The sequence below is a fragment of the Daucus carota genome, chromosome 6 (genome assembly GCF_001625215.2).
Source record: "Daucus carota subsp. sativus chromosome 6, DH1 v3.0, whole genome shotgun sequence".
NCBI classification, from domain to species: domain Eukaryota; kingdom Viridiplantae; phylum Streptophyta; class Magnoliopsida; order Apiales; family Apiaceae; genus Daucus; species Daucus carota.
The window spans coordinates 12639254-12655010 of NC_030386.2; the positions used below are offsets into that span (position 1 = coordinate 12639254).

The 15757-nt window shown below is 33.0% G+C and overlaps 1 protein-coding gene across 1 annotated transcript; it reads right to left on the minus strand.

The window, feature by feature from the left end:
* Nucleotides 1-6694: 6694 nt before the first annotated feature.
* Nucleotides 6695-12976, minus strand: LOC108226919 (mitochondrial-processing peptidase subunit alpha). Its single transcript, XM_017401913.2, has 13 exons — nt 12531-12976; nt 11118-11237; nt 10739-11035; nt 10507-10662; nt 10207-10374; nt 10045-10125; nt 9893-9962; nt 9460-9557; nt 7969-8041; nt 7811-7881; nt 7664-7713; nt 7012-7124; nt 6695-6929 (listed from the first exon to the last, which is right to left on the minus strand). Exons 1-13 carry the CDS (start codon nt 12564-12566, stop codon nt 6877-6879), a joined length of 1386 nt encoding a protein of 461 aa, XP_017257402.1. The 5' UTR covers nt 12567-12976; the 3' UTR covers nt 6695-6876.
* Between the last annotated feature and the right edge of the window lie 2781 nt (nt 12977-15757).

A 15757-nucleotide genomic window follows, 5' to 3' on the forward strand; every position in this document is an offset into this window, starting at 1 on the left:
TATGGTTCTGTCACAGGTGGTGAATTTGAAATCTGGACATTACAACAAGTGGCTGTTGGAAGTGAGGAGTTGTTGTCAATACAGAGAGAGGTGATAGTGAGCAGACAGCAGATGCACAAGTATGAGGAATATGATGTTCATAGTCCTGAAGGTATGCTGGTGGTTTAGATATTCTGGTAGATTTTCTGACTTCTACAGGTGGTGTAGTAGGAGGAGTATGTTCTGTATGTGGTGGGGATGGAGGTGTATGTGCAGTACTGTTTTCAGAAGGAAAAGTAGTGTGTGTGGGTGAATAGTCTGGAACAGAATAGGGAAGACAAATAGATGGTCCAGAATCAGTGAAAGGAAATACCTTCTCATGAAATATAGCATCTCTAGAAATAACTATACTCTTAGTGTCCAGATTAAGAAATTTATATGCTTTCTTACCAAAAGGGTATCCTATGAAAACACATGGGGCAGCCCTGGGGGAAAACTTATCTCTGTGTGCAGCAACAGTACTGACATAACTGAGACAACCAAATGGCTTTAGATGAGAATAGGATGGTGGTTTGCCAAATAGCCTTTCATAGGGAGATAAGCCTGCTATGACATTTGAAGGGAACCTATTGATAAGATAGGTGGCTGTGAGAACACAATCACCCCAGTATTTGAGAGGCAACTTTGACTGGAAAAGTAGAGCTCTAGCAGTCTCTAATAAATGTTTATGTTTTTTCTCCACAACACCATTTTGTTGTGGAGTGTAAACACATGTAGTCTGATGGAAAATGCCTTTATCTCTGAAGTATGTAGAAGTCTCATGACTAAGACCTAACTCAAGGGCATTATCAGTTCTGATAGCAGTGACAGAAGATTTGAACTGAGTTTCAACCATTGAAACAAAGAATTTAATAAAGTTGAAAGCACTGCTTTTAGAACTAAGCAGTTGAGTCCATGTAGCTCTACTGTAATCATCCACAATAGTCAAGAAGAATCTGTTTTTATCATAGGTGGGAACATGGTAGGGCCCCAAATATCAACATGGATTAATTGAAAACAGTGTGTGCTGTGTATAGTGCTTTTAGGAAAAGGTAATCTATGCTGTCTAGCTTTAGCACAAACAGAGCATTCAAGAATAGTTTCACTACATTCAGTATTCACAGCACAAAGTTGAAGAGTTTTGAGCTTGGACAAAGGCAAATGCCCCAATCTAGCATGCCAAACTACAGAGTCATTATTACAAGCAGAAGTAAAGCAACTCACTGAACTAACAGTGGAATCAGGAACAGAAATAACTGGAGAATTAGTATTTCCAGGATCTCCAGGAGAAGTAAAGAGATATAGGCCTCTCAATACTCTACCAAGAACCAGTGGCTTCTTCAGAGAAGAGCCCTGCAGTATGCAAGCATTGTGAGAAAATGTGACAGTACACTGGGATTGTTTGGTAAGTTTACTAATGGATAAAAGATTGAGTTTAAAGTGTGGAACATATAAGACATCTGTTAACACAAATCCAGGTGATATGTGAATAGTGCCAGATAAAGAGATATCAATAATCTCTCCATTAGGTAGAGATACTGTCAAATGCTTAGAAAGTGGTGTGAGTGTAGAAAATGATTGTTTGTGATAACACATGTGATCACGCACCACTATCAATAATCCATGTGATATTATTAGTTGCAGAAAAGCAAGCTATGGAAGGGAAAGTACCAGCAAAGTTAGCAGAGGAAGGCACAGTATCCTTGAGCTGAGTAGACTGGATCATGGACATGATTTGAGAACACATCTCTGGAGTAAGTGTGTTGGGAGAAGAAACCATAGCAGATGAATCAGGAACAGCAGATTCAGAAACCTCAGCTGTTGCAGCAGTCCTTTTACTCTTGGTGAACTTGAAGTCAGGTGGAAAACCATGAAGTTTGAAGCATTTGTCAATCAGATGACCAGCCTTCTTACAGTAGTTACAGAATAGTGCAGACTTCTTCCCATCAGTAGCATTCTTCTTTGAAAAAGAAGTAGAGTCAGAAGCAAATTTGGAAGAAGTAGCATTCATAGAAGCAGATTCACCAAGGAATGTTGTGCCTGACTGAATATCTCTCTGAGCCTCATCCTGGAGCATAATACTATAGACTTGACTGATGGAAGGCAACTCTTTCTTCATGAGAATAGAGCCTCTGATGGTAGTATAGGCATCATTTAGTCCCATTAGAAACTGAATTACTCGTTGATTTTGTTGAAGGTTAAAGAGTTTCTGAGAAGCACCACAAGTGCAACCACAACTGCATACAGGTATGAGACAGATAGAATCAATGTCATCCCATAACATCTTGATTTTGGTAAAATAGGTAGCAATGTTGGAATTTCCCTGTGTGAGTGCAGATAACTCCTTTTGCAAACCAAACAACTGAGTACCAGAGGAGGTGCCATATCGTTCTTCTAGTTCATTCCACATTTGATGAGCAGAGTTGGAGTATATGACACTGCGGCCAATTGTCTTGGACAAAGCACCTAATATCCAAGATATGACCATATCATTACAGCGAGACCAACTCTTGAAGGTGTGATCCATAGGATCTGGACGTGTGAGTGAACCGTCAATAAAACCGAGCTTATTTCTGGCAGATAAAGCGATGAACATCGACCTCCTCCAGTTGCTAAAACCAGTGCCGTCAAAAAGCTCACTAACGAGTTTTATTCCTGGACTATCAGATGATTGCAAGTAGAATGGATTATCTTGATCCATAGCACGAGAATCGTGAGTATTACTCGAAGATGACATGTCTTAACAAGGCTAATTTTCAGCAATTTCAACACAGAAACACAATCTGAACAATCTATTATGGTCTAATCACAAGGACTGAAAGCAGAATTGGAAACACAATCGCTAGTATGTAAATCGATGCAGAAAATGTAATCGAAACCCTAGAAATAACAAGAACAAGATAGGAGAGAAGCAAACCCTAATTGTACGGATCTGGAGTCAAGAAATGTATCAATGGAGATGAAACTCGGTGCGGAAGATGATCTTCATGGAGGAATAGAGTTTGTTTGCTCTGATACCATGTTAACTATGGAGATTTGTATGTACTATTTACAGAAAATGTAAGTGCAGAGAAATGTAGAGAGAAAGCTTTGAAGAGAAAACTTCTTCATTGATCTGAAAGAATGTACAAGTACTCTAACTATACAGGTGCTCTACGTATATATACAGCTGTAAAGTAAACAAACTAGTGAAGTAGTCTGTTACTATCTCTAACTAACTAGTCCACGTGGATATAATAAATACATTTATTTAATTTTATTCTCTCTACTTTTGGGTTTCTGATCAATATCCAACTCATCTTTATCTAGATTATATGCTACCTAACTGTACACACGCGGTGTACGCAGCTTTTGGCCTATCTTATTTTAAATAAAAGAATAATCCTCACATATAAGTAACTAGTTGAGAAGCCGCGTGTTGCGGCGGCCTATAAAAATTATTTTAATGATTTAATATTAATATTTGTAGAATAAAATAATTTTGTGGCCGTCTATAAAAAGTATATTAATGGTTCAAAATTAATATTTGTCGGATAAAATAAATTTTATATTATTAAAATCTTGATGTAATACCAATAACAATATATAAAATTGCAAAACTGGACTATAATTCATGGTGAAAAAATGAATTTAAATTTATACACGTAATTAAGAATTTAAAGTACGACGAATCTTAATTTTATTTGTGTTTTTTTTTTAAAAGTAATCAATTTCTTACATCGTCACCTTCCTCCAATTTTTTTGGATTGATTGTGCACAAAAACATGTAACTTAAATCCGTGAGATAGTGGTCTATAACTTGTGGTTTCTTTTTTTGAAAAGTAATCATGTTCTTACATCGTCACCTTCCTCCAATTTTTTTGGATTGATTGTGCACAAAAACATGTAACTTAAATCCGTGAAATAGTGGTCTATAACTACCCTTGCTTGTAACGACCTTTATTTTTTAATACTGTATAAACAGCCTTCACTTAAAAGTTGCTCCAATGGAGCAAACAAATAATGCATGAATAATTTTTTCCTGTATACAAAGTAAATCATAAAAATTAACAACGACAAACATGTCCGATGAACGAAACAAATATTATAAAAGAATAAACAACAAACATACATCACTAATAGTTAATTTATTGATATCATCCATCAATATCATGTCAAGGCTATATTCTTTTCCTATATTTGGATTTGTCGACTCCCACATAGCGGTCTATAACTACCTTTGCTTGCAACAACCTTTATTTTTTTAATACTGTATAAACAGTTTTCACTTATCATTGCGGAAGAACGGCACCACCGAGTAAGAAATCGAGCAAGAGAATTATCACCAGAGAGAGGTAGGGTTGTGGTATTGAGAGAGGAGGTTATGTTTAGATGATCCAAAATTCTACAATTTATTTGGGTATTTATAAGTACAGAGAGACTTGTGTGCCACTATTTCCCATAATTAAATAATCTGACACAAAATCAGATTAAAATTTTATATTCCATAAATAATCTGAAACAAAATCAGATTCTGACCCTTGCTTCTAATATACCCAAAACTAAAAAAAGTAGTTCCAATTTTTTGATATTTTCATCCAAAAATTTCAGAAAATTAGAAAACAGAATAGAGCGATGTGAGAGGTGCCACATACACGCCCCTCACTTCTCCTTTATATAAGTATACTAGTTGAGAAACCGCCCGTTGCGGCGGCTCTATAAAATTTATATTAATGATTCAATATTAATATTTGTAAGATGTAATAATTTTGTGGTTGTTTATAAAAAGTATATTAATGATTCAAAATTAATATTTGTAGGATAAAATAAATTTTATATTATGAAAATCTTGATGTAATACCAATACTAATATATAAAATTGCAAAATTGGATTATAATTCATGGTGAAAAAATGAAAATAAATTTCTACACGTAATTAACAATTTAAAGAATGACGGATCTTAATTTTATTTGTGTTTTTTTTTTGAAAATTAATTATGTTCTTACATTGTCACCTTCCTCCAATTTTTTTGGATTGATTGTGCACAAAAACATCTAACTTAAATCCGTGAGATAGCGGTCTATAACTACCCTTACATGTAACAACTTTTATTTTTTTTAATACTATATAACAAAGCAAATTTTGATTTTCATCCAAAAATTCCAAAAAATTAGAAAAATAGAAAGGAGCGATGTAAGAGGCACCACCTACACGCCCCTCGCTTTCCCTTCATATAAGTATTTTCCTTGTATAGCAGTCTATAATGCATGAATAATATTTTCCTGTATACAAAATAAATCATATAAAAATTAAAAACAACAAACATGTTCAATGAACAAAACAAATATTATAAAAGAATAACCAACAAACATACATCACTAATAGTTAATTTATTGATATCATCCATTAATATCATGTTAAGACTATATTCTTCTCTCGTGTTTGGATTTGTCGACTCTCACATAGCGGTCTATAACTACCTTTGCTTGCAACAACCTTTTTTTTTTAATACCGTATAAACAGCTTTCACTTATCGTTGCAGAAGAATGGCACCACCAAATTAAAAATCGAGCAAGAGGACATAACCAGAGAGAGGTAGGATTATGGTATTGAGAGAGAGGAGGTTGTGTTTAGATGATCTAAAATCCTACAACCTATAGGGGTATTTATAGGTGCAGAGAGACTTGTTTGCTACTCTTTCCCATAATTAAATAATCTGAAACAAAATCATATTAAAATTTTTAAGCTACTATATTCCATAAGTAATCTGAAATAAAATCAGATCTGAAACTTGCTTCTAATATATCCGAAATTAAAAAAGTAGTATTCCATAAATAATCTGAAACAAAATCATATTTTAAAACTTGCTTCTAATATATCAGAAACTAAAAAAGGTAGTTCCAATTTTTGTTATTTTTCATCCAAAAATTCCAGAAAATTAGAAAAATAGAACGGAGCGATGTGAGAGGCGACACCAACTACTATATTTCATAAATAACCTGAAACAAAATTAGATTCTGAAATTTGCTTCTAATATATCCGAAACTAAACAAGGTAGTATTCCATAAATAATCTGAAACAAAATTAGATTTTAAAACTTGCTTCTAATATATTCGAAACTAAAAAAGGTAGTTCTAATTTTTGATATTTTTCATACAAAAATTCCAGAAAATTAGAAAAACAGAACGGAGGGATGTGAGAGGCGCCACCTACACGCCCCTCGCTTCTCCTTTATATAAGTATATTGATGATTGATTATTATACTCCCAAAAATCCTCAAAAGGCTAAACTTTAATCGTAGTAATATAAATCTGGGTCTGGAAATATTTTCAAAACATCTAACTAAAAATACTTAAAAATACTAAAATTTTCAAATAGAATAAATTCATGAAAAAGTTTTGTTTTTAAATACTCTTAAATATATAATTCAAATTGCCCAACTAAATTTTAAAATGCAAATAATTAAAATAATTATCTACAAGAGATATAAATGTTTTTAAATCCATTAAAACATAAAAATACCCAAAGTTAGAACATTCTGAAAATTTTAATTGAACAAAATTTTGAAATATAAATAATCACGGATTTTGATTTTTTAGATCAAAAGACAAACTTTGATTTACTAAAGTCTAATAAATTAAAATTTTAAACCACTCGCTCGGATCGAGAATAAGCAATACAATCACACAATTAACATGTATCACAATTAAATCAAATAACCACAATATTGCAGTAACTCACAAAATTGGTTTTGAAAATCCAACAAATTGGACTCAGTCTTTTAGAAAATTAATAACAAGCTTATATATAATTATAAAAATTTCCGAGTTTGTCACAATTACACAAATTAACCTAAAAGTGGTAAAGCAGATAGAAGATCACTTCACATGAAACAACCTGCTCAGTGATTCATAAGCTGGCACATGAAAATCTGCAACAAAAGCAAGGGATTAACATAAAAAAATTCGACAATGTTATTAGGAAGGAACTAGTGTTAGTGGGGAAACAATTACCTTCCCCTAGGGATGCCATTGCTAAAGGAGAAGAGATGAGCTTTTGTGCAACATAGGCAACATCCTCACGCGAAATTTTATCAATCGTTTCCAAAATTTGGTCCAGGGGTATCCTACAATACATGTGATCAACACATTATCTATATATTGTTATTCTGAGCTCATTATCTTATTGTTACTATGTTATAGCAGGGCTGTGTACCTGAGGGTACTTTAGTAAAATCATATTATTTGAAATTCTGTTAGAGTTTGTTAGTGGTTATCTAGCTTGTATAAAACTGAGATTGTGATGTCAAGTTTAGTATGAATGAAAATGTTGAAAATCAATCTCTCTTCTCATCTCTCTCTGATTCTCTCTCTCTCTCTGTTAACTCTTCATTTCTCTTAGAGTTCGTTTCAGTCAGCTCCATTAAAGCTTGATCTTAGTCGAGTAGTTAGATCATAGCTTTATCATACTACAAGTCTTCTTACTGTCAATTCCTCATTTAATCTATACTAGTCATATATTGTTCGAATGTGGGGATTATCTAATTTAAGAAAATTTTAATCCATGTTTTAATGGGATTTATCATGCAATACTAACCAATAGTCAGAAGTACATAATCCTACATTAATCTAACAATAATCATTTATCTGAACAAGCTGGTAATACCTCTCTCCATACATCAAAACTTGTTTAGCCATGGATTCCAATTCAACCACCTGAAGAATGAACAAGAATCAAATAAATTAGAACACACAATACTAAAAACTCAAATTTGATCAATTTTAAGATCACAAGGCTTTAACAGAAACATACTCCAGATTCTAAATTCTTCATTATTTCACCTTTGGTTGCCAGTTTGGCATCTTTTAGCTCTTTTCGGACAACTGAGAATGTGTGAGCAAGAGTTATTTAAAAAATGTCTTTCTACAAGAAAGAAATCTAATGATTTTTTAATAAAGTTGACAACATACTTCCGGAAGGTTTGGTAACACAAATCAGTTCCTTGACTGCAACATCAACAGCCTGTGGTATAGATTTGGATTCCTGAATAAACAAAATCAAAACAAATAAGCACTATAACTTTGTTTGATAAAGTTCTTTAACTGTGTCAGGGCGCCTGCACTAGAGAGTTTGGTGCCCTAGGGAAATTTTTAAAGTGGTGCCATTTTTTCAGATAGTAGGAGATTACAGAAGATGACAGAGCACAGCTTTATAAGGAAGTGGTTAGCAGACTCTAATTCTAGATAGGACATAAATTTTATATGCCCAAGATACATATGCGCGTGTATAAAGAAACTCTCAATAAAAGTATTCATACTAAGCATAAAGCAAATCTGGCAGAAAGTATCTTCGCCAAATAATCCAATCTCATTCTGCAAATATCTCAAGGAAACTAAAATAATTTCTATTTTTTTTGTTATGGCATTGACAAGTGAACCAAAAGGGCCATTGATCACACAAAATCCACTATGACCTTGATAACATGTAAGAATATATTTTGACAACTAAAACAATATAGCTGTCCAACAATTTTACACGAGTATGTCAGCTAGTTGATTTTTTTTATATAACAATATAGCTGTCCAACAATTTTACATGAGTATGTCAGCTAGTTGATATATATATATATATATATATATAAAAGCTGAAGCATTTTCAAAGTTTTTTCTCCACAACTATCCTCCATTGTTCAGAAGAATCACAAAATTGCCACCCACCCTTTTCAACACATGTCACGTTTTCTATTATTTTATTACTTTCTACTTTCTATTATTTTAGATTTTGCTTTTGAAAATTCACAACCATTGTTACATGAATGTACGGTATTACTTTCGCATCCTAATCTTTGATTTGAATCTAAGAATTTTGAATTTTGAAAATTCCATACACAAGCAAGTTCCCCCCCCCCCCCCCCCCCCCCCCTCTCCCTCCCTCCCTTTCATCAATTCCTCACTATTTGATAGGTTCTTTTGTTGCTCTCATTCCTCACTATTGATCTCTTTTCTGTTTCTTGATATTCAGTATTTAAATTTTAAAGTAAAATAGTTTGTTTCTCCTGTTTACTATCTTTTATTTGCTCTTCAGGCTTCTCTTTTCTTCAAATCCAGTTTTAATCGTTTAAAATCATGACTTGAAATCAAGGTCGAGGTATGTATCAAATCGTCTTCTCAGGACCTATCTTGACTCCGGATGAGCCGATGATGTGCCCGAAGTATACCAGCCCCCTCATCCCTTTTTGCTTATATATGTATAATTAAATTATATTGTACTATTAATCTTGTAAAACTAACTCATATATAAATGTAAAAATTTTCATTGAACAATTGGTGCAAAGTTCTGTATTAGCTAGCCACTGTCTAACTTCTGCCATCTATATATATAGAGTTCTATATTTATTCTCTACAATACTCATTTCAATATCATAACTTCAGAGTGCTTAAAATTCGTAGTAGATAACTTACTGTGGAAACTATGATTCCAAATAAGCCAGTATCACTATAAATAGAGCTGAAAGTGGTATATGACTCGACAGCTGGATATTTGTTCAACACACGAACATCTGTTGCACATATTAGCAGAAATATGTTATTTTAAAATTAAAGTAGAATAATTGACTTTTGAGCAATACCATGTAAAGTTTATTTATCAAAAGGAACATGCAGAGTATGACGAATTTTAGAACTTGTACAATACAACTAATAACAAAGAATTCTATGTACTCTGCATTTTGCATTTTGCATTTTCACCTACATATGTAATAAAAAGGGAATTAAGGGTATGTGGCAAATCTTATCTTCCTCTCATAAGTGGGAAAAGGTACTTAATTCCTCTTATCAGAGGAAAAAGTGATTTTCCAAATGCCTATTGAACTAAGTAAAAGTGGAATTCACATACAAGGCCATGAGTGCAGCCCTTTCCCTCGGCCATCAACGCCACCTCCAGATTGGAAGCCACCCAATAATATCTAATATGAATGTGCCAAGGAAAGATATTAATAAGCTCATGACCAGAAATAATTGTACCAAATAGTATTTTCTATAACACACCTGAAGAACCATGAGGGTGATAGCATGTTTCAGTTGCTGCCAGCCCCCAGGAAGTTCAAATGCAAGAGCAATATAGGTAAGCTGCTTAAAACAAGGAGAGTGATATTATAGACAATACCAATAACGCTCGAGTAGTGAAATGCAAGAGTAAATTAATTTTACCTCAGAATCGGCACTTATATGCCTTTGACCTCCAACATATACTGATGGTGCCTCCTTTGGTAGTAACACGCTAGGCATATCAATAACAAGAGGTTCGACATATTTTACTAGCTCCTTATGGTCAACTCCTGATGCAGCAAGCACCATTCGGGAAGCAGTAAAATTTCCCTAAAATTTTCAAGAATTATGTGATTCAATATTGGATTAAGCCTTAGTAAGGTAAGAGGTTTAAATATACAAGTCAATACTTTAGCAAAATAAAGAAGGAAGCAGGAGTAGGACATAAATGTTTAAACTCACAGTTACAAACTGCAGGGCTGTTGTGGCATTGAGCCTGTCAAGCGTAGATTTCGGGGCAATAACTGGATTAGCTAGTGCACCAATATAGCCAGCAGCATGTAGGGCATCTAACAACAAATATCTAGGCTCGCATGATGCTTCAGCCATCCCTTGAATCTACAGAGGGGGCCATAGCAGTAAGAATATGAAATAAACAGTAAAAAAAACTATTAAAAGAAAGAAGGGGGAATACCTTTTGTTGAACTTCCAGCTCAAAGAACACTGGATTCCGAACATTGTCAACTAGCAAGTCAACCATAAGGGGCAGGTCAAACTTCCGACCTTTGATGGTGTAAATCATGTGATCTCTAGATGTAGAACATGATTTGCAGCCACCAATTTTTTCAAGATCCAGTTCAATCTGACCACTGGAACGCTTGTACGTGCTGTAAAAAGCCATCCGTTTCACCAGCTCAGTAGCACCAAATTTCTCCTTGCCTTCATACATTGTGCCACACTGAATGACAAGTGCAACTCTTGCATCCTCCCTCTACACAAACCGATTGATTTAACTTACTAGCATATCATATAAAATTAATTTTGAGCAAGAATTAATAATATTAAACAAATACCTGAGATGATTGTGACACTATTTTCAGGCCATTATTTAAAGTTGTTAGGCAAGTTTCGCCGACCACGTCACTACGAGATCGGGAACCTACGAACCTCCATAATGTCATGTCGTCACGTCCCTAGTCACACATTGCAACATAAATTATTGAGACGTGTATCAACCCTTTAAAATTATATATTCATTTACTTCTCTTGCTTATATATAAGCATATTAACTTGATATTCATAAATCATACCTATATTACAATATTAACCTAATCTAATCCAGGGTTAATAGTGCACAGAGTATAATATTGATATTTCTAGGTATACTGTGTACATATAGCAGGGCAATAACCTAGAGATAGTGAATACTGGTCCTATTCGATTTGATTCACTTTGATATCCAATGCTAATCATACATGTTTTGATCGATATTTACATCAGGCCTTGGAGATGTGATACATAAATATACAGGTCCCAATATAAAATTAACAAGGAATTCATGTTCATCCATACATAAAAGAAGCAAAATTATATGTTTTTATTATGGCTGTAATTCTTGAATCGAACCGTCTCAAATTCGATAAGCCGAAATGAGCCTGATTTGCTAAAATTTACTAAATGTTAAATGGATAATCTTGGAAAGTCCATAGCAGCAGATTTACTCGAAGTAATGTGACAAATATGTTTTAACTTTGAGATGGAATCACTTTTTTACCCAGGTGCCATGAGGTGATGTAAACAAACTTGATTATGGGGGAGTGCTTATGAAATTTAAACAGGGAGAACCTAAAAAAATAAAGGGCAACTCAATTGCTAGAGGGGCTTAGCTATCATTTCACAGCCATTTTCTACCACAAATTCTTTTGCTAAAACTAGTACTAGAAATTAATGAGTTCTATTTTGTATGAGTAAGAAAAATAGATTATATTGGTTCTGTAAACTTTATGGTTTACCTTTGGAGTCTTACAAGAACAATCAATAATTCCTAGTTAAGATTAATTGGAATTTTAAACTAAACAATATAAGAAAATGAAGAGTCGATTATCTATTGTACCATTATCGCCATAAAATGTACAGGGTAAAATCTACCTTCCATGTAAACAATGCAGCATCGAGGTTTTTAAATAATAAACTTAAAGTATCCAACCTAATATGCTCCTGGTGTTTGAACTTAAATTATCCAGCACAACGAAGCATAAAAACGAAGATCAACGAAACAAAACAAATTAAATCACAACACGAAATAAAATATTTCACGTACTGTAGTCCACAAAGCATTTACATATAAAGCATTTTAACTACAACAATATACACATAGAACTTGCTCAAGAAACATAGAGAAATAACAATCCTCCATGACAAGCACAAAAGTGTACGTTAAACTTAAAAGCACAAAAATGTAGATAAACAAAACAAAGTAAATGTACCTGGTGATAGGCTCTGCATATCCTCCTCAACGACATCTTTTGCTGCTCTTGATAAAAACCCTCTCTCACGCTTTAAAACCCTCTTTCTCTCTCTAAAACCCTCTTTCTCTCTCTAAAACCCCTTCTCTCCCTGTAAAAGCCTTTATCTCCAAAACCCTCTTTCTCTCTCCGTCACCTTATTTCTCCCTCTCCCTCTTTCTCTCTGAGACTCTCTGTCTCCCCACCTGTTAACAACTGGACTGTGCTTTCTCTTCTTCACATATATTTTATTTTATTACAGATATAGTACGGACACACATTATATCTGGTCTTATAATTTCGAAATTTTAGGAAGTACGTAGCCAAGTACAGTTTGTTTGTAATTGAAATTTTTTGACTTATTGACCGGTTTTGATATTTTATTCTTATATTTTTTTTTTTTTGACAGAATCTTATTTTATTGTTAATAGTGTTTCCGAATCTTAATTTCATGATAGTAAACATTCTCTGACGGGTCTTACAATTATTTCTTGTAAGTTTGAAATTTAATAATCCTAAATCATAACATATCTAGCTGAGATTACGAATATAACGAAAAATATATTAATTTTTTAATATGAATAGTTAGCGTTCTCATATTATTTATTTGGTTAATCCTTGATCAATTTCATGGATACTCTATGAATTATATATATATTTTCATTATAAAAAATAATTATTTTTAATGAACTGAAAATTTTGTAGAAAAGTCAAACGCAACAAAGGATACTACAATGTTCCCATTTTATTAAGATACTAATAAGAGAATATATCTAAGGCCCGTGCACAATCCTGCACCGCAGCACAGTTATTGCCCAGCACAAATTTTAAATAAAAATTCCCCATCACATGCATGCAAGAAAGGAAGCCATTTTTCATGCTATTATATATGCATGGCAGCCTAAGCTCCAATTGGCTCGCTCCAGACTCTGTGAAGGTGGTGTCCTCAGCTGTTGATGGCCTGGGACATAGCCATGACCCACAATATTCAAGTGCCTGCTAGTGTTTGCTCCACTGATCGAGCTTGAATCAACAAGGAGTTGGAGATGTCTGGTTGATTTGTTATTTGTCAAGTCTATAGAGTTACTTCAGTCTGTTCATGCGTTAATATTCTTCCTTTTGATCTTTTGGGACCTCAGCTACTTAGTTTATGAACCTAGTTTCTTTCATTATCAAGTTTAGGTTGTAAGAGTATGTCTATATCATGAATTTTCGGTTGGTTCCCTATTCGTGGAGTTTTTCTCTACGTTGGATCATGACTTTCTATGCTAATATATATGCATGCTTTTCAAAAAAAAAAACACAGTACTGTAGTTTGTCTGTTTGTGGCACAACATACTTATACAATCTATTTTTCACTCCTTAATTTCTTCTAGTAGTTCTAGGTGTTGCAGAAAAATTTGTGGTACAACGTCTGGTGTAGTCACCACTCACCAAGCCCCATTAGCAATTGAGTTACCCCTTACCCTCCATATCTTTTTAGGTTATCTCTGCTAATCTCTATACTACATGAGAATACTTGCTAAATATTTGCAAATTCATAGTACAGACTTTGAGACATATGAAATAGCTAGTTAATTACTTGTGTTTAAAGTGCAGTGCGTATAACCTTGCCATCTCTTTCTGATTTAAAACATGTTTTTTTTATTTTGAGTAAAACTGGTTGTCTTTGGAGCAAGTCCAATGGTGATGCTAAAATAAAATGCACCTCATGTTATAATTTGAAACCAAAAAATGATTTTTGGTGTTAAAATAGAACTTATGATCCAATGGTAGGTGCAAAATAGCACCAAACATATCTAAATAAAGTTATTTGTTTGGTGCTATTTAGAATATAACTATAAAGTCCAATGGTGTATTTAGAATATAGCTATATTCTAAAAACCAACAAAAAAAATGGTTTTTAGTGTTAAAATAGAACTTGTGCTCCAATGGTAGACAAAATAGCACCAAACATATCCAAATAAAGCTTTATTTGACATCATAAATGGGAAATGTTAAAAGTGATGTCATTTTTATAACATAGCATCAAATTTAGAAATATATCCACCTCTCTTACTACATCCGCCCCTGTTTGTATCCCCAATTCTACTATTGTCGGCAACTTGTATGATCAAAAATAATTTTTTTGTATAAATAAATAAATTTATTGTTTCAAGTCGAACTTTTGTGGTTCAGGAAATTTCACTTATCATAATTATTTGATAATTCTCATTTAAACTGAATCATGACTTCAAAATAAAACAGTTTTTTAACAAGTATAGAACCTTTATACCAGAACAACTGAAAAATGAAAGGTGAACCGGGGTTGCGAGAAGATTCTAGTTGAAAGCAGGGGCGTTGGGTTCCCATACCACACCACACCATAACCGTTCCTAATTCAATTTGAAAAAATTTAAATTAATATTGAATTGGACTAAAAATAATTAAAATATTTTAAGTAGGTTATGTTTTGTATATAACTCGTTCATTTTAACCCGACCTCCACCCCTAAGTATCATAATATGTTTTAAGTTTATTTAATATCTCGCATGTGTTTGAATACCGCATCCTTATTAATTGCTTATTGATTTTTTTGGTGAATGGTTTAGATTATTATAAAAATTAGTATTTTTTGCAAAAACTTTGTCTGAAAGATTTAATCACTTCATAATCAAAATTAAACTCCAAAATGCTAATCAATTCAACATGAACGATCTTCATCATGAAACAACCCATTTAGACTAATTCCTTGATGCAGAGCGTGAAAGGATTTCAATTTATTAAATATGTCAATGTAACTACATAGCACAAATAGAGATTAATCTATTGTTTGTCGTGTAAATTATTACTTTATGCAGGCTTAAAAAATTTTCTTATTTGAATTTTTTTACATATTTGAGATCGTTTAATATATTATTTTCGGACTATTTTAAATTTTAAAATTTTCATATTTGAAATTGTTTACATATTTGAGATCGTTTAATATATTTATTTGTGTAATTATTTTAAGAGAGTCAGATAATTTGACATTTTGGATTTTTGCATAACATAATATATTGTGTTAATATGCAGACACAATAATTTCTATAAAGATAACATGCAAAATAAATTTTCAAACTCTAATATTAAATGGAAAAGTTAAGCTCAATATATAGCAGTGTACTATAATTCATTACTAAATATGCAAATAAACTGAGGAAAAAAACGGCTGATATATTGACTGCACT